Source organism: Danio rerio, chromosome 18 (assembly GCF_052040795.2).
Source record: "Danio rerio strain M-AB ecotype USA chromosome 18, GRCz13ab, whole genome shotgun sequence".
Taxonomy (NCBI): Eukaryota; Metazoa; Chordata; class Actinopteri; order Cypriniformes; family Danionidae; genus Danio; species Danio rerio.
Window position 1 is genome coordinate 2,016,297 of NC_141038.1, and position 19,350 is coordinate 2,035,646.

The window sequence follows — 19,350 nt, forward strand, 5'->3', positions numbered from 1 at the left end:
GTAACTTGAAGTCAGAATTTGACAGGAGTATAAATATTTCTGGCTTGAATGTATATAGGTATACAAATTTCTCCTTATCACACAACACATGGGCATGATCTCAATCATTTTAGGTGATGCAATACATATCGCCCATAAATAAAAACTGATTCTATCAATATTTTAAGCAGCATTTCTATCTCTATTTGAGATTTCAGTGTATTTATAGATAATAAAACACAGTATAAAATAGTATTTACTGTAAATTACTATATTATATTTTCATGCGGGTGTCGGACAACTTTTTTGCATTATCTTAAAATATGACAAAAAGGTGATAAGGGTTAAAATAGTATACATGTAAATAATCTGAAGAAATGTAATAGCATTATTATTATTATTATTATTATTATTATTTTAAAAAAGTCAAGGCTTTCTGAACAGAATCTGGTCATACATTGAATCAGATTGAGGTAAAGTTGGTTTTATATTCACACAATCATTCATTGACAACAACTTATATTATTTACCACGCTACATTGAATATTGGGTCTGAAATAACATGCAAGTATGATATTATTTAGCTTTGGTAGTGATTGGCTGCTAATCTGATTTCGCTATTTACAATTGGCACGAATACTTTTCTGAAATTATATTATTAAATAGAAAGCTAGAATGTGTGAATATAAAACCAACTTTACTTCAATTTAATTCAGAATGCAGTGTCTTACAGAATATATTTCAAATAAATGATTTAAGCTAAATTAAATACTTTCGTACAAGGACACAAACATAATAGAGAAACTATTAAAGTCTTCAGTTAGTTAACATCTGTCACATAGCGCCTAAAATATAAACATTTCATATATTTAAACGGAGAGTTCAATGATAAAACAGAGTTTAGATATAACAGGAAGACTTTCAAACAGCTAAAGTTACTGTACCATGGTATTACTACAGTACGCTTTTGCAAGAGACCGCGAAGGACACATGGACATATAAAATATCAGATTATGTGAACAACAACACCACAAAAAACAGAAACGTCAACCAAAGCAGACAAGATACTCAAACTTTTCCAAAACATCTGACAGAAATAAAACTTGCGCTGTTCCTGCGTTTAAAACAGCGTCCCGCGCATGCGCATCATCACAAAACACCTCAGCACGCTTTTCGTATTAACCAGATCGTCATTATGGGTAAAACAGAAATGCACAGTGAAATAAATGGTGAGAAACTCACTGCTGTGAGGATGCCATGCTGCCAACGCTGTTTCTGCTCAGCTGAGAGTGAGAGTCATGTGACCAAGAAAGAGCAGCTGATCACTGCGCGCGTGCACACTGCATCACATGACCGCGCTTTTTTTTTGCTCGTGCATGAAACCAAACTCACTGCTGATCAAAAAGGTTACCTCACATACATTTATTAAACAAAACATATTAAAAATAAAAAGTTAAAAACAGATAGGATTATTTATTATTATGACCTCATTTGTCCCACGTGTAGATATGCGTATTGTTTCCTACTGTGCAAAAAGCATATGTCGAATAAATATGAATATGAATAGACATTATTTAGAAATTACAGTGAACAATATCCAGTTGAGGCCTCCATCACTGTCATTACAGAAGTTTCATTAAACACACAACTGAAATTGCATCATTAATTTTAACATTTATGTTTATTTATAAAAAATAAATACATTAAAATACTCGGATTAGACATACTTCTGAAGTGCATTAGTCTGAAATGAATTTTCTTCCCAATCATATTTCAATAAAGTAGAAAACAACAGTTTTTTTTTTTTAGAGAATTTGATCAAATAAATCAATACAAATACAAAATGTGAATCCAGTTTTAATATAATTGAAGTTAATACTTTGTATTAATTGAAATACATTATTTATGAGCTGTGTGTTTTAGTAGAATGTTTTGTTTGATTTCACAGAGTTCTGAGAAAATATTTTTAAAATGTAAAATAAAATCAATATTGATGACCTTTTGCTTCCTTGTGATTGTAAAATTAGGGTTAATACATAGCATATGCAGTTTAAAAGGTTATTTAAAATAAAAACTTTGCGTTTGAAGTTGTCACATGGACAGACATGTTTAAAATACATATTTAGTTTAAATAAAATATTACAAAAAGTAAAACTATCACATAATATCAACACACACTCTTTTAAACTTCTAATAATTCACATTGCTACACTGTAAAACCCAACAGCCAGCTCTATCAAATGAAATGAGTGCAGTTAACTCAAAATTAACTAAAAGTTAATTCTACACATTTGAAAAGAGTTTTGAACTCAATGTTGAAGTTAATGAGTTATTTAAATACCTCATTACTTCAACTTAAATGGATTAAGTTCACAGTACTTGTTAGAGCCATAAAGAGCACTACGAGATTCGTCATATTTTTCTATAATATTATATTATTTGTATTGCGATACCAAGTTATTGCTATATTTGATACAGTATTTAATATGTTTATTTAGGGATATTATATTATGTACATGACGTTTTATATGTTAAATAATGCCATACGTCATTTGTATGCTTAAGAAACAGGGAAAAAAGATTAGAAAGAAGGAAGGGGCTTGATGGTAAACAGTCTTCTGACCGTTCTTCGAAACCATATTTATTTGGAAGCTTGGTAAAGTATAAATAATGCTTTTGTTTGTTTTTTGATTTTTGTTGTTCTTAACAAACGAAAAGTAAACTGTTGCATTGCAAGTTTGTGGTTTTACGCGACAAATCTTTTGTGCCGAGTGCCTATGGAAATGGTGGAGAACTGGAAGAAATAGATTTTACAGTACAGTAATAGATCCATTACAGTACTCATAGATTAGTTTTTGAACTCGAATGGTTTAATCGGTTTCCTTAAACGATTTGACTTGCCTTAACTTATTGGGTTGTACAGTACTCAGTTGGATTAAGTTCTCCATTTATTGATTTTTACTGGGCTCAAACTGCTTCGCTTACTCAAATGTATTAAGTTCACAGTACTCATTAGGATTAGTTTCTGAACTTGAATGGTTTGTTGCAATCGGTTTCCTCAAACGGTTTAAGTTACCTCAACTAACTGGGTTTTACAGTGCTGTAATGTGAATTATTAGAAGTTTAAAAGGGGGTTTGTTGACATTTTGCGATAGTTTTACTAACTTCACTAGTTTTAATTAAACAAATATGTAATTTAAACATGTCTGTCCACATGTCAACTTAAAACACAGAGTTTTATTTTGAATAACCTTTTAAATGCATATGCTATGTATTAACCATATAATTTTACAATCACAAGAAAACAAAAGGTCATCAATATTGATTTATTTTAAATTTAAAAAAAGTTCTCAGAAATAAAATAAAACATTTTACTGAAACACACACCTCTTAAATAATGTATTTCAATTAATAGATATTTGATTTTATTTATAGTCAAATATGAATGTACTTTTAGTTTAGTTTATTATAACACTGTTTTATTAAACCGGAGGAGATTTATACTGTGAAAACCTTTCTCAGTTATTCATTCATTCATTTTTCCTCAGCTTAGTCCTTTTAAAATCTGGGGTCACCACAGCGGAATGAACCACCAACTTATCCAATATATGTTTTACACAATGGATGCTCTTCCAGCTGCCACCCAGTAATGGAAACACCCATACACACTACGGCCAATTTAGTTCATCAATTCCCCTATAGCGCATGTGTTTGGACTGTGGGGGAAACCCGGAGCACCCAAAGGGAACTGATGAAAAAATCATCAATATTTATTTATTTTACTAGAATTTAAAAAAAACTTTTACTGAAACACACACTTTATAAACAATTTATTTCAAATAATAGATATTTGATGTTAATTATAGCCTAAATTGCTTCATGTTTTATTAATCTAGTTTTAGTTTTATTATTCTGGAGAGTTCAATTCTGTGAAAAAAAGCTTTTCTCTTGAAATCCTTTTAATATGAGGTCCAGATATTAATATCAGCATGTGTATGATGACATATCCAGGCCTGTGGGTTATTCATACTGAAAAATGAAAATGCATTTATTCCTACAACATTCATGAACATCAGTATCTACTGCTGCTTCTATTTATAGTCAACATGAAAACAAAACTGACCCCATTAACAGTACATTTTACATGCTTCTAGTTTTATTGTGCACAGACAGTTCATCAGTGTAGTTTAATACTGTCATCATGGGAAGGATAAAATTAATCAGCTATTAGAAATGAGTTATTAAAACTATTATGTTTAGAGATGTGTTAAAACAATCTTCTTTCTGTTAAGTAGAAATTGGGGAAATAAATATACGGGGGGGTTAATAATTCTGACTTCAACTGTAAGAGTCCTGAAACTCCTCAATACTCAACCTGCTCTGTTGTCTTGTGCTGGCCGTAAAACATCTGAAGCATCTATAAACTGTAACATTAAACCATAAGACGAGCAAAACCATCTGTTAAAATGAGATTTCCATCTTTCATAATTCCTCCGCACACAACACAACCGCGGCGCTTTGAGCCCAAGAGAGGTATTCTCAGCAACATCATTACAAGTTCTCCTCCTCGAGGAAATTAAAAGACAATTGGAAGATGGCACACAACGCCTCACGGTGCCATCTATGGCTGCATCATTCCTCTTTTTTATCGTTTTAATCCTTTTCGGATGTGTCCCTTTCGTCAGGGCTAGATTTGTGGATCTTATCATCAGCCCCAAACTCTGAAATAATAACACAACAACAGCAGGATTGTGTCTGTGGCACGTTCCCTGCAGATGCTGCATTTGGAGTCTAAAAAAAGACTGTTAGATGCACTTCAAGGGATGGTTCACCCAAACAATGAAAATTCCCCCGTTTACTCGCACTCAAGTGCACTGAGAAAAATTATTCATTGGATGTACTTCATTTTTTTTAAGGTAAGTGGTTGCAAACAATTTACACTCGCTGGCCACTTTATTAGGTACACCTTACTAGAACCGGGTTGGACCCACTTTTGTCTTCAGAACTGCTCTATTGGATTGAGTCCCGGTGACTGTGGAGGCCATTTGAGTACAGTGAACTCATTGTCATGTTCAAGAAACCAGTCTGAGATGATTCACGCTTTATGACATGGTGCGTTATCCTGCTGGAAGTAGATATCAGAAGATGGAGACACTGTGCTCATAAAGGGATGGACATGGTCAGCAGCAATACTCAGGTAGGCTGTAGCGTGGACACAATCCTCAATTGGTACTAATGGACCCAAAATGATCCATTCACAGGGAGTCTCTAGAAAACAACTCACTGATTCAAATTATCCATTCATAGTGATTCTTCAGCTAACAACCTGCTGATTCAAATGATCTGTTCAGAGTGAGTCTTCAGTAAAAAAAACTCACTGAATCAAATGATCTGTTCAGAGTGAGTTTTCAGTAAACAACTCACTGATTCAAAAGATCTGTTCAGAGTAAGTCTCTTGTAAACAGCTCACTGATTCAAATGATCCATTCAGAGTGATTTTCAACTCACTGATTCAAAAGATCGGTTCAGAGCTAGTCTTCAGTAAACAACTCACTGAATCAAATGATCCTGTCTGAGTGAGTTCCAGTAAATAATTAACTGATTCAAATTATCCGTTCAGAGTGAGTCTTCAGTTTACAACTCAATGATTCATATGATCCATTTAGAGTGAGTATCCAGTAAAGCAACAGGTCTGGATTCAGTGTGTGAAAGTGTTTTTACATGGTTTTATTTACATTATCATGATTTATCATTGCGTTTATCAGAGTGTGACTTAAACTCTCTTAATCAGTAAGTAGACTACATTTACTACTTAAAATAAGCGAAAAATCAAGTGCTTTCGAACTTTGATCCAAGTATTGTAAAAAATAGGAGTTAATACTTCTAATGGAGTAGTTTATTAGTTTATTTGGAAGTGCAGGATTAGTAAAGACTATTTCAGTGAACTGTCTCTTTAAGAACTGTCTTGTGTTTCTGGTGACAGAAAACCGCATGATCCCATCAGCGCTGCATTTGCATACAGTTTTACCTCCATATGCTTTTTTCGGGTGCTTTTTAAGGCGCCGTGTGGCTTTGATGTTGTAATTGCATCCACATAATCTTGCTGATTAGCTCTTTTCTTTCTCTCCATTAAATCTGGCTGTCTTTCTCAAGGTCTGTGTGTAAATAATGAAGCCTCTGTCCTTCGCTGGCCTGTTCTCCATACAGATCTGTTATGGTTTGTGCTGTAATTCAGGGCCTTATTCTTCTTTTAGTCAACATTTAATCAATAGTGATCCTGTTTGTTCTTGGTCTCTGACAAATACTTTAGAGAGTTTTTTCCTCTGAATTTCAATTGATAAACATAGTATGTCCTATCACTGTGGCACGAGGGCTCAGTGGTTAGCACTGTGGCCTCACAGCAAGAAGGTTGCTGGTTCGAGTCCCAGCTGGGTCAGTTGGCGTTTCTGTGTGGAGTTTGCATGTTCTCCCCGTGTTGGCGTGAGTTTCCTCCAGGTGCTCCAGTTTACCCCACAGTCCAAACACATGCGCTATAGGGGAATTGATGAACTAAATTTGCTGTAGTGTGTAAGTGTGAGTGTGTATGGGTGTTTCCCAGTAATATGTTGCGGCTGGTAGGGCATCCGCTGCAAAAAAATATATGCTAGATAAGTTGGCGGTTCAAGGGCTCAGTGGTTATCACTGTGGCCTCACAGCAAGAAGGTTGCTGGTTCGATCCTGGCGTTTCTGTGTGGAGTTTGCTATACTAGGGCATTAGGACTCACATCGATTGAGCACCCCCTGCTGGCCACTTCCAACAGCAACCTAGCTTTCCCATGAGGTCTCCCATGTACTGACCATGCTCAGCCCTGCTTACCTTCAGTGAGTAACCGCTCTTGGGCTGCAGGATGATATGCTGTGATTGAGAATCAAGGTTTTACCACCATAAATGTGATTCTTACCTCTATTTAAATCAAAAAGCATTTTTTTTGTCTGAAAAAACACAAATACACAGCTTTTTAGTTATTCTATACAAAAAGAAGATGATCTAAACAATATACACATCATTGAATAAACAAAACAAGGTTAATATAACTATTTCTTAGTTCTTTGTCCGTAAAAGTACACCAGACTCAGCTTTTTAGTCACAAGTGCTGTCTATTGTTAAGCATCTAAAACTTGAGCACTAGTTCTGAGTTCGTCTGGGTCTATACAGGACTGAAAGCAGCTCCGGTTAAACCCTGCAGTGCATCAGAAACCGTCCAGCAGCCTGAACTCTGAGTCTGAGTGCAGCAGAACACAACAGAAAGCTTTTATCATCTCACCAGCTGCACTTTCATCATCATAAAGATCTTTCTGTGCTTCACTTAAGGTCATCGGCACCTGCTGAACACAGAAGCAGAAATGCACTACTATAAACCACTCCGTCTGTTTCTGCAATACACATTAGGCTTTCTGTATGCATCCTGCTGTACTGTACTGTACGGTCAGTTTCAGAATGTAAAAGTACATGTGCAACCAAGCAGCACAAAGCATTGTGTTTGACCTTCTACTGCCAGCGAGAGGAATGGGTCACACTTTATTTTGATGGTCCGTTTGTCAAAAGATCTGGATGCAGCCTTTATGTTGCAAGCTGAGATTGCATTACTCATTGATGCAATTTCAGACACAATGCACACAAATGGAGCTAGTGATGTCATTGTGAGGGGTAGGGTTAGGGGTGGGGTTAGGTTAGGTGAGCCCATTAAAAAGCATTGGATGCAGCTCAGATTGCACTGCACCAGGTCTGCATCCAAACCCCTCTCCCGTTTGGTGAATTTAAGTTACATTGCAACTAATTCTCATTAGATTATGGACTGTTAGGTTGGGGTTAGGGTTAGTGTAAGTTGACATGTACTTGCTAAGTTTCTTATAGTCAGTTAAATGTCTGTTGAAGGAGCATCTTAACACTTTAGGAAAGACAGTCTACCAATACTCAAATGGACCATCAAAATAAAGTGTTATCGAGGAATGAAGAGCTGATCAAACTGCATATTTAACAGCAAAACAATGCTTTAGATGGCACTTCAACAGGTAATTTTTTTAGATAATATTTTTTACTGAAAAGAAAGCTGTTTAATTAACAATGTTCAAATCAACAATATTGTTTTCATGTTAAAATGTAAATCCCGTTATTCAGAAAAAAATTATTAAATTAAATTTAAATACACTTTTCAACCCAACAAAAACCCAGAATTTTAGAGGGAACATATCAGGTTTTTTCAATTAAATTTAAATGATACTTTTTAACCCAACACTGGGTTACAACAACCCAGCATATTTAGAGTGTATATGACCATTTTTATTTCAATGAAATTTGATTTATATGTTTTAACCCAACAACCCAGTATTGTTTAGAGTGTATATGGCTATTTTTCCAGTTCAATGTAATTTAAATGACACTTTTAAACCCAACAATTGGTTACAAAAACCCAGCATTTTTTGAGTGCATGTGACCATTTTTTCTTAATTAAATTTAAAAGACAATCTTCAACCCAATAATGAGTTACAACAACCCAGCATTTTTAGTGTATAATACCCTTTTTTCAATTTAATTTATATTACAATTTTCAACCCAACATTGGGTTACAACTATCCAGCATTTTTAGAGTGTATATGACCATTTTTTGAATTCAATTTCATTTAAATGACACTTTTAAACACAAGAATTTGTTACAACAACCCAGCATTTTTTAGAGTAATGCAGTCATATCCAGTCTGAGATTTCGGCTTGTGTTTCTTCTTATCGGGGGAATTATTCATTTATTCATTCATTTCCCTTTGGCTAAGTCTCACTGCCAACTATTCCAGCAAATGTTTTAAGCAGCGCATGCCCTTTCAGATGCAACCCAGTACTGGGAAACACCCATGCACACTCATTCACACACACACACTCATACACTGCAGCCAATTTAGTTCATCAATTCCCCTATAGCGCATGTGTTTGGACTGTTGGGAAAACCGGAGCACCCGGAGGAAACCCACGCCAACACGGGGAGAACATGCAAACTCCACACAGACTCCAACTGGCCCAGCCGGGGCTCGAACCAACAACCTTCTTGCTAGCTGCGCCACACAGTAAAAATCCTTATTTACATTTTCCCATGAGGCTTTGTTTAGTTAATTGGTGGACAATCTCATCATATTTCCCTAAAAAAACAAAAGGAGTGCACGTCTGTCAGGTGATCTAAAAGCACATGCTTGTCTTCCTGGTGTTCATTTATTTACTGAACGTCAGCTAAATATCTGATTCTGTCTGATCGGCTGAGACTCCCACCAGAAATCTCAGACGGCTTTAATTGGACTGGATTACATAATACCTGGTCATGCAGCAGATTTCAAGCTGTACCCACTCCAGTCTTCAGTCCAGCAGCGACAGACAGACACACACTGAACACTTCACACAGACTCGGTCTCTGTGAATATAGAAAAGCAAATGCAATTTCAGTCTTTAGTTTTCAACACTGTGGTGGCTCAATGGTTAGCATTGTCACCTCACGGCAAGAAGGTCATTGGTTCAAGTCCCATCTGGGGATTAGTATGCTGTTCTGTGTGGAGTTTGGATGTGAGTTTCCTCCACAGTCCAAACACATGCGCTATAGGGGCATTGATGAACTCAATTGGCCGTGGTGTATCAGTGTGAATGCAAGAGTGTATGGGTGTTCCCCGTACAGGGTATGGGTATGTAAAATAACAGAAAATGTGCTGGCAGTTTATTACAAGGTGTTTTTAGCGTAATATACGACACCACACCAGACCATATAGCACTTTACACTATTATAAATGTTCGTAAAAGTCACCTTTTCCAACGTTTCAACAATTAAATTTGTTGGAAGAGAGATCAAGATCTTATAATGCATCTCAGAAGCAGAAATAAACATAAAAACATGAATCACAAACTAGAAAAGTAAAGTTCGTAGACAAACTTTATGGTGTCTTAAGAAAGCCTCGTCTGACAGTTTGAAGTGGTTTTAAAGTTTAAATAATGGGGTATATGCCAAAGTATGCTAATAGGACTTTTAATTTGCCAGTAACCTGGGTTAAGCGCTTCCGGTGAGCTAAATGCTATTGCAAAATTTTGCGTTTAGGGTCTGTTTTTTTTTTTAAAACAGCGATTTTTGTCTTGTTTTACGCTTGAGCAACTAAATGAATGCCCAAGGCTATTTAAACTGATTGTATTTTAATGACATTACAACATCGATGATATAAAATGAACTGATTAAATGGAAAAAAAAACTCACTATAACAGGTCACCGGAAGTCTATCAGTATGGGAACAACACTAGCTCGGCATATATATATAGAAATTTGAAATTGTTATTACTACATATGTGTTAGCATGTTTCTAGTGTTTATGGCATGTTTCTTGCTAGACTGTTGATAGGGGGTTCTAATCTGTTGCTAAGTGGTTGCTACAGTGTTTTTAATGATTGCTAGCATGTTCCGAGTGGTTGCTAGGCAGTTGCTAAGACTTTTAACAGGCACCAAAAAAACATGCTCATATCTCACCAGTTTTAGCATCCCTTCATTGGCTTCCTGTTAATTTTAGAATTCAGTTCAAGATTTTACTTATTGTTTTTAAAGCACTGAATGGGCAAGCACCTTCTTATATTTCAGAGCTTATTAACTTACAGTCAACTCCTCGGTCTCTTAGGTCCTCAAATAAAATTTTACTTCAAGTTCCTCGGTCACGACTTAAACTGAAAGGGGATAGAGCCTTTGCAGTCGCTGCTCCTCGTTTGTGGAACCAGCTACCACCGGATATTACAAGTGCTTCTTCAATCTCTATTTTTAAGTCCAGACTTAAGACACATTTTTATTCTATTGCATTCCCAGGCTTTTAATCTTTATTGTGGTTGTTGCTGTAATACTTTTATTCCTATTATTACTTTTATTGTTATCTTTTACTCTTTTAGAGTGTGTGCTATGGTTTTGTTCAGCACTTTGGTCAGTGCCAAACTGAAGTAAATGTGCTTTATAAATAAACTTTACTTACTTTTACTTACTAAGGCGTTGCTAGGGTGTTTTGACTGGCTGTTAAGGCATTGCTGGACAGTTGCTAAGGTTTTCTGAGTGGTTGCTAAGCGGTTGCTAAGGTGTTGCTAGGTGGTTGCTAGGGTGTTCTTAGTAGTTGCTATGAGTGTTTTATGTGATTGCTAAGATGTTGCAAGGTGGTTGGTAAGGTGTTCTGAGTGATTTCTAAGGCGTTGCTAGGCAGTTGCTAGGTGGTTGCTAAGGTGTTATAGGTCTTTGCTAAAGTGGTTGTTAGGGTGTTCTGAGTGGTTGTTATGCCATTGCTAGGTAGTTGCTAGGGTGTTCTGAGTGGTAACTAGGCGATTGCTAAGGAGTTGCTTGGTGGTTGTTAGGGTGTTTTGATTGGTTGCTAGGTGGTTGCTAAGCCATTGCTAGGTGGTTGTTAAGACATTGCTAAGTTGTTTCTAGGCAGTTGCTAGGCTGTTTTGAGTGGTTGCTAAAGCATTGCTAGGTGGTTGCTAAGGTGTTCTAGGTTGTTGCTAAGGTTTTGCTAGGTCGTTGCTAGTGTGTTCTGAGTGGTTGCTAGGAGGTTGGTAAGGCTTTGCTAGGTGGTTGCTAGGGTGTTTTAATTGGTTGTTAGGTGGTTGCTAATCCATTGCAAGGTGTTTGTTAAGGCATTGCTAGGTGATTGGTAAGTTGTTTCTAGGCGGTTGCTAGGCTGTTTTGAGTGGTTGCAAGGCATTGCTAGGTGGATGTAAGGTGTTTTAGGTTGTTGCTAAGGTGTTGCTAGGTGGTTGCTAGGGTGTTCTGAGTGGTTACTAGGCCATTGATAAGGCTTTGCTAGGCAGTTGCTAAGGCGTTGCTAGATGGTTGTTAAGGTGTTCTGATTAGTTGCTAGCTGGTTGCTAAGATGTTCTAGGTCATTGCTTAGGTGTTGCTAGGTGGTTGCTAGGGTGTTCTGAGTGGTTGGTAGGGAGTTGCTAAGGCATTGCTAGGTGGTTGCTAAGGCGTTGCTAGGTGGTTGCTCAGGTGTTCCGAGTAGTTGCTAGGCAGTCGCTAACATAAATTAGCATGGTTCTAGAATGAATTAGCATTATGTTAGCATGTTTGTAACATAAATTAGCATGTTATAAGCAAGGTTCTAATATGAATTAGCATGTTGCTAGCATGTTTCTAGTATGGATTGGTGTATTGTTAGCATGTATCAGTATGTCGTTAATATGTCCAATGTAAGTCAATGGCAGTTTTTTTTATAATGGAAGTCTATGGGACAGTTGCTAGGGTGCCATAAGTGGTTGCTAGGGTGTGGAGTGATTGGCAGATTGGTAATCTGAGTTAAAAGAGCCCAAAATTTAAGTCTGTATGACAATCTGGGACAGAGTTATGAGGTCACAATGTTTGGTCCAATGTTAAGTCAAAGGGACTTTTCCGAATTTTTCAGGTCAGTTTCGGGAAAACTGTAAGTCGGATCAGTTGGAAAAGATAGAGCAGCTTAATTCAGTATAGTTTGGAGGTTTGGAGTAAGTTTGGTGGTTGCAGTATGAACGGTCTAGGAAGAGATGCATTCTTAAAATAGTCTGAGAAGAAGAAGAAGAAGACGGAAGAGGTTTATGGAGGACACCAGTATATTGGCTTTCTAAAGCCACCATAAATACAGAAAACTGCATATTTATGTATATCTCTAACAGTGTTCAGAAGATGTGTATTTTCAGGAGTGTGTGCAGTGATATCCATCCATCGACTCCTCCGCACTGCAGCATAAATGTGTCTGAATGTGTGAACATGTCTGACAGGCGTCTTCACACACAACGCTGGAGAAAACACAAGTCTGGATGAGTGTGTGTGTGTGTGTGTGTGTGGGATCACGAGGGCCAGCATGCCTTTGAAATGCCGTCTCAAGGACTCCTTTGATATTAAAGCATCTACAGCAGCAGAGAAAAGCAGAGTCGTCTCCTGCAGACCATCAGAAACGCAGAGACGCCTGCAGTCTCCAGCATTCAGATCACAGAGCACAGCTGTGTTTCTGTCAGGAGGATTCGAGACGCCGCTCTGATCAAGAAAAACATCTGCGTGAGATACAGAGACCCTCACGAAACCGGCGCGGACTCCTCAAGATGCTTCCCACTGTCTTGAAAAGCATAACACGGCTATTCTTCTTTTGCAGTTGCAGATTCTAAACATTGTTACGCAGCACAGGCTCAGTGGAAATACAGTCTACGATCTAATTTCTGTGAAACCACTAAAATGTACTTAATGTACTTAAAAACTTCTTATATTTAGTTATTTACAGTAGTGCTTGTTCTACTATAAGTAGTACAATAAGTAGTACATGCACTTTATTGTTTTGTAAAAAATTCAGTACTTTCCATTAGAGTGGGGCTAACAGTCATTCAGGGAGGGACTATCAGTCATTTAGGCCAGAGCTATCAGTCATTTAGGGCGGAGCTATCATTATTTAGGGCGGGGTTATCAGTCATTTAGGATGGGGTTATAAGTCATTAAGGACGGGGCTATCAATCATTTAGGGCAGAGCTATCAGTCAATTAGGGCGGAGCTATCATTATTTAGGGCGGGTCTATTATTATTTTAGGGCGGGGTTATCAGTCATTTAGGGCAGGGCTATCAGTCATTTAGGACGGGGCTATCAATAATTTAGGGCAGGGCTATCAGTCATTTAGGGCAGAGATATGAGTCATTAAGGGCGGGGTTATCAGTCATTTAGGACGGGGCTATCAGTAATTTAGGGCGGGGTTATCAGTGATTTAGGACGGGGTTATAAGTCATTTAGGGCGGGGTATCAGTCATTTAGGACGGTGTTATAAGTCATTTAGGGCGGGGTATCAGTCATTTAGGGCAGAGATATCAGTCATTTAGATCGGGGCTATGAGTCTTTTAGGCAGGGTTATCAGTCATTTAGGATGAGGCTATCAGTAATTTAGGGCGGGGCTATCAGTCCTTAAGGGTGGAGCTATCAGTACTTTTGGGTGGGGCAATCAGTGTTTAGGGCGGAGCTATCAGTACTTTGGGGTAGTACAATCAGTCCTTTAGGGTGGGGCTATCAGTCTTTTAGGGTGGAGCTATCAGTTTTTCAGGGTGGGTCTATCAGTCATTTAGGGTGGGGCAATCAGTTTTTAGGGCGGAGCTATCAGGACTTTGGGGTAGGGCTATCAGTCCTTTAGGGTGGGGCTATCAGTTTTTTAGGTCGAAGCTATACGTCTTTTAGGGCAGAGCTATCAATCCTTTAGGTTGGGGCTATCAGTCTTTAGGGCATAGCTATCAGTACTTTGGGGTAGTGCAATCGGTCCTTTAGGGTGGGGCTATCAGTGTTTTTGGGTGGAGCTATTAGTTTTTCAGGGCGGGTCTATAAGTCATTTAGAGTGGGGCTATCAGTCTTTTAGGGTGGAGCTATCAGTACTTTTGGGTGGGGCTATTAGTTTTTCAGGGTGGGTCTATCAGTCATTTAGGGTGCGGCTATCAGTCTTTAAGGCGGAGCTATCAATACTTTGGCGTGTGACTATCAGTTCTTTAAGTTGAGACTATCAGTCTTTTAGGGTGGAGCTATCAATCATTTAGGGCGGAGCTATCAGTACTTTAGGGTAGGGCAATCAGTCCTTTACGCCCCATTCACACGAAGCTTCCCATTCACTTTGGATTGCATTGTGGATCCGTTGGCGCTGCTTCAGTGGCGTTGCTCGCTGCAGAAGTTGCGACTTTGCAAGCGGCGACGGAAGCATCAGCCAATCAGATCGCTGTATGCAAATACACCAGCTCAGACAGTGGCGTATTGCTGACTAATTTCATTGGCTGACGCTGCTATGATGATCGCAGCAGCCCCAACTTCAGACACACCCTCTGTCAAGCGTTGACGCTGAAGCCCCGTGTGAATGAGGTGTTAGGGATGTGGCTATCAGTCATTTAGGGTGGAGCTATCAGTACTTTGGGGTGGAGCTATCAGTCTTTTAGGGTGGAGCTATCAGTCATTTACGGAGTGCAACAAAATCTTAAGTAATATATTTCAGATTGCAAACAGCGCCCTCTAGTGCTAAAACATAATATATTTCAAACTAAGAAAGAAATGACAAACACAAATATGTGCTCATTCACAAAAGGATCTTTTTAACCCCCCCATTATCAATCATTGAGAATTGAGCCCCAATAAAATGCTTAATTATAATAAATCATCAAAGATTTTATTAATATGTCCCCTGTAGGATCATGTGAGAGTGAAGACTGGAGTAGTGATGCTAAAAATACATCTTTACAAACAAAAAAATTACACTTCACAATGTAGTCACACAGAAAAAGAGCTATATTAAATCACAATAACTTTACTTTATTCTTCCCACATATCAAAGTTTAGCATTCTCTGCATGCTCGTAATGGTAATAGAGTTGATTAAAGCATAATCCTTTGATGAAGGAGTCGACTGCGGCTGGAAACATCTCAGCAAATCTTCATATTTATGAATGTGGATGTGAGTTTGTGGGTTACAGTGAGTGTGTGTTGAGTAATCAGGGCTGGTTGTTCAAACAAGTGAACTAAGTGGGCGCTGCGAGGCCTCGGGCAGATCAACACAAATCACCTTCTGTTTTTCAATGAGATGCAGAGATAAAACGCGCCTGTGAACAAGCATCATTTATGCAGCCGAGCGCAGCGGCGTGTACTTATTGCTCTGCTGGAGTTTCACTGTGTTTTACCATGTTCAAGTAATGAAATAAACAGCCTTTTGCGAATGCAGCGTTGTTTCGCTGAAGTAGTTTATAATTGATTTGCATATATTTAGAGATGTGTCAACATGACGGCTCTCCATCCATTTTACTTGCATAATGTGGAGTGTTTCTGAGTCAAATCTCACATTCGGGGACAAAATGCATATGATGAACGTTTTTTTTCAGGCCTGGAAAGGAAAGTTGTTTAACAAAGCGAGCAAGTTATTATATATTATATTTTTTATATTATTTAATTAAATTTCCTTCCACTTATTCCCTTAATTCATCAGGGTCACCACAGCGGAATGAACCGCCAACTTATCCAGCATATGTTTTACACAGCAGATGCCTATCCAGCTGCAACCCAGCACTGGGAAACACCCTAACACGCTCACTTACACACATACACTACGGACAATTTAGCTTACTCAAGTTACCTATAGCGCATGTTTTGGACTGTGGGGGAAACCGGAACACCCAGAGGAAACCCACACCAGCAAAGAGAGAACATGCGAACTCAGCCGAGGCTCTAACCAGCGACCATTTTGCTGTGAGGCAAATGTGCTACCACCTACACCACCGTGCAGCTGTGTGTGTGTGTGTGTGTGTGTGTGTGTGTATATATATAGTCATGTGAAAAAATTAGGACACCCCTAAAAAAAGCCTGGGTATTTATTTATTTTTTTTTTAAATATATGGTGATTTCATCTGAATTGTAACAATATTTAAAGATTAAGGTAACATAACTAAACAATTAAAACTGAAAATAAAAACCTTTTTTTTATTTAAATTTAAGATTTAATTGCATATTCCTACTGAGGAAAAGTTAGGACACCTCACATTTAGTGAAGTTTATTTATAAACTAATTTCGAGAGGAGCACGCGCTTATGATTAATAGCAGCTGGTCTTCATTAGCTAATGCAGGATTCAACAATCAGAGATTCCTTAATCACTATAAATAACCACACTATCTTACCTTAGCCATCTTTGTCTTGAAGAATCCCCCCTTCCACCTCACGGATCTCACAAGCTCAGGGCTCTCTCCGGGGACAGCATGCTTTATAATCAATCATCAGCTAAGGGCGAGCTCTTGAATTCACACTTAAAATGGCTCAAATCACAGACAGGTGTACCACAATAGGTGCACCATATTAGTAAATTGTTACTCAGCATTTGGATTGAGGCTTGTCCTTTCTAAACCTCTGAAATTTACTTTGGTGTGCTCCTGACAGTTGATGTGAGAGTGAGCACCATGGTGAGAGCAAAAGAGCTGACTGAGGCGCTCAGTTTTTTTGTTTTTTTTTTGCAGCAGCCTACGAATCTGGAAAAGGATTTAAAAAGATCTCAAAAGATTTTGAAATGAGCCATTCCACTGTCTGTAAAATAATCTACAAGTGGAGGGCTTTCAGAACAACTGCCAACATGCCCAGGTCTAGTCATTGCAGGCTCATTTATGATCTATGTAGCCAGAGCCAGGGGCGCCGCTAAGGGGTGTGGGGGGGTTATGACGATGCTAAGGGCCCATACAATTAGGGGGGCCCCAGAGCCCAGTAACATTATCAAGGGCCCGCGCCAATAATCCACCACCTCCCCACCCCTGTTCTTCACTTTCATCCGCTATTTACCAACACCCTTTCACTCTTCATTTTTGTCCTAGATCTATAACCACAACCCCCCCCCCCCCACCCACCCACTCACCTCTCGGCTCTTCAGTTTTGTCCTTGATCTATAACCACAAATCCCCCCGCCTCCCCCCCGCACCCCCTTCAGTTCCTCGATCTACACCCATCCCCACCCACAAACCCCACCAATCCCCCAGTTTCAAAAGGCAGGTTGTTTCACGATAGCATCTATAGAAAGACCACTACAGATCAACTGCTATAATAGCTGTTACCATAGCAACTATACAATCACCACAACAGATCAATTGGTATATTAATTGTGTTACCATAGCAACTATAGATTCACCATAACAGATCAATTGCTATAGTAGTTGTCACCATTGCAACTACAGAAGCACCGCAACAGATAAATTGCTGTTGTGTTCCTATAGCAACTATAGAATCACCACAACAGATCACTTACTATAGTAGTTGTGTTACCATAGCAACTATAGAATCACCGCAACAGATAAATTGCTGTTGTGTTCCCATAGCAACTATAGAATCACTATAACAGATTAATTACTGTAGCTGTTACCATAGCAACTATAGAATCACCAAAACATATCCCTTACTATAATAGTTGTGTTACCATAGCAACTATAGAATCACCGCAACAGATAAATTGCTGTTGTGTTCCTATCGCAACTATAGAATCACTATAACAGATGAATTACTGTTGCTGTTACCATAGCAACTATAGAATCACCACAACAGATCACTTACTATAGTAGTTGTGTTACCATAGCAACTATAGATTCACCGCAACAGATAAATTGCTGTTGTGTTACCATAGCAACTATAGAATAACCATAACAGCTTAATTTCTGCAGTTGTTACCATAGCAACTATAGAATCACCACAACAGATCAATTACTGGAGTTGTGTTGCCATAGTAACGATAGAATCATCATAACAGATTTGTTCAAGTACTATACTACAACATAGATCGAAAACACTGTAGTATTTGCTATAAATTGCTCTAGTGTATTCTCGAGAGCAGGGGGATCATCATTTATCAGGTTTTTTTCATATATACTGTAACAGTTCTGCTTGCTTCTGAAATGTTGACCCGATAAACATTTAAAGGCTGAATTACTCTGAGGAAAAGCTCTGGACTTTTTAACGCCTGCGAGACACGGCCAAAAATAGCTCCGGCCAAAATAAATCTGGCTGACCGGAGGGTTCACAGCATCCCGGCGCTTGTCACGTAACCCCGGCGATCAATATTTAATGTTCATTTTCAAGCTGTCGGCTGAAATCTAGAAAATTGCTCTCCTCCAAGCTCACGGGGCAGTGACAGAGATTGGAGTTAAATATATGGCCGCGGGATTGCTGAAGACACAACTCATCTCTGAGACAGACTGATGCTTCAGCGGCCCTGACACCAACATGAATCCTCCCGCAGCAAATAAAGTCATCCACGCGCCCTATAAAGACAACAACACTGACGCTCCATCACACACAGCCTGTGCACAGCGCCCAGTGATGACAGGCCCATGATCAAACGCGAATATACATCACCACAGACCGTAACGCTCGGGTTTTCGGTGGTTATTTTGGTCTTGTTTTGTTTGAGGCATTATTGGCTGTGCTGGGTTTAGAAATCTCTGCCCACACAGTTATTGATCAGGCACTTAAGCTGAACACTAGCCCACTGCACACTGTGCGCTTTATACACTGATGAAAAACATTCACAAGAAGGAAATTTTATAGCAAAGAAAAATAGCAAATTGTGCATTTTGGTGAGTGGTAATGTGACTATGCACTGTAAAAAATATTGCGCTGTGGCTTCCAGAGATGGCAGAAGTACACACATGCTTTACTCAAGTAGACGCACAGATACTTATGTTTAAAACGACTTTGGTAAAAGTTGAAGTACTGACTACACTTCCGTAGTCAATTCAAGAGTTCATGCTTAGCTCATGATTTATGTATAGCTTGTTTGGCATGCTGTCCCGGAAGAGAGCCCTGAGGTCAAAGGATCCTTGAGCCCAGGGCTCCCCCCT

General features: G+C 38.6%; 1 protein-coding gene across 1 annotated transcript in view; it reads right to left on the reverse strand.

The window, feature by feature from the left end:
- pepd (peptidase D) overlaps positions 1-1,260 on the reverse strand; it is a 99,975-nt gene extending 98,715 nt beyond the window's left edge. Inside the window, 1 exon segment of the mRNA NM_198912.1 lies at positions 1,222-1,260. Coding sequence (NP_944594.1) covers positions 1,222-1,238 — 17 coding nt within the window. The 5' untranslated portion in view covers positions 1,239-1,260.
- Positions 1,261-19,350: the final 18,090 nt, after the last annotated feature.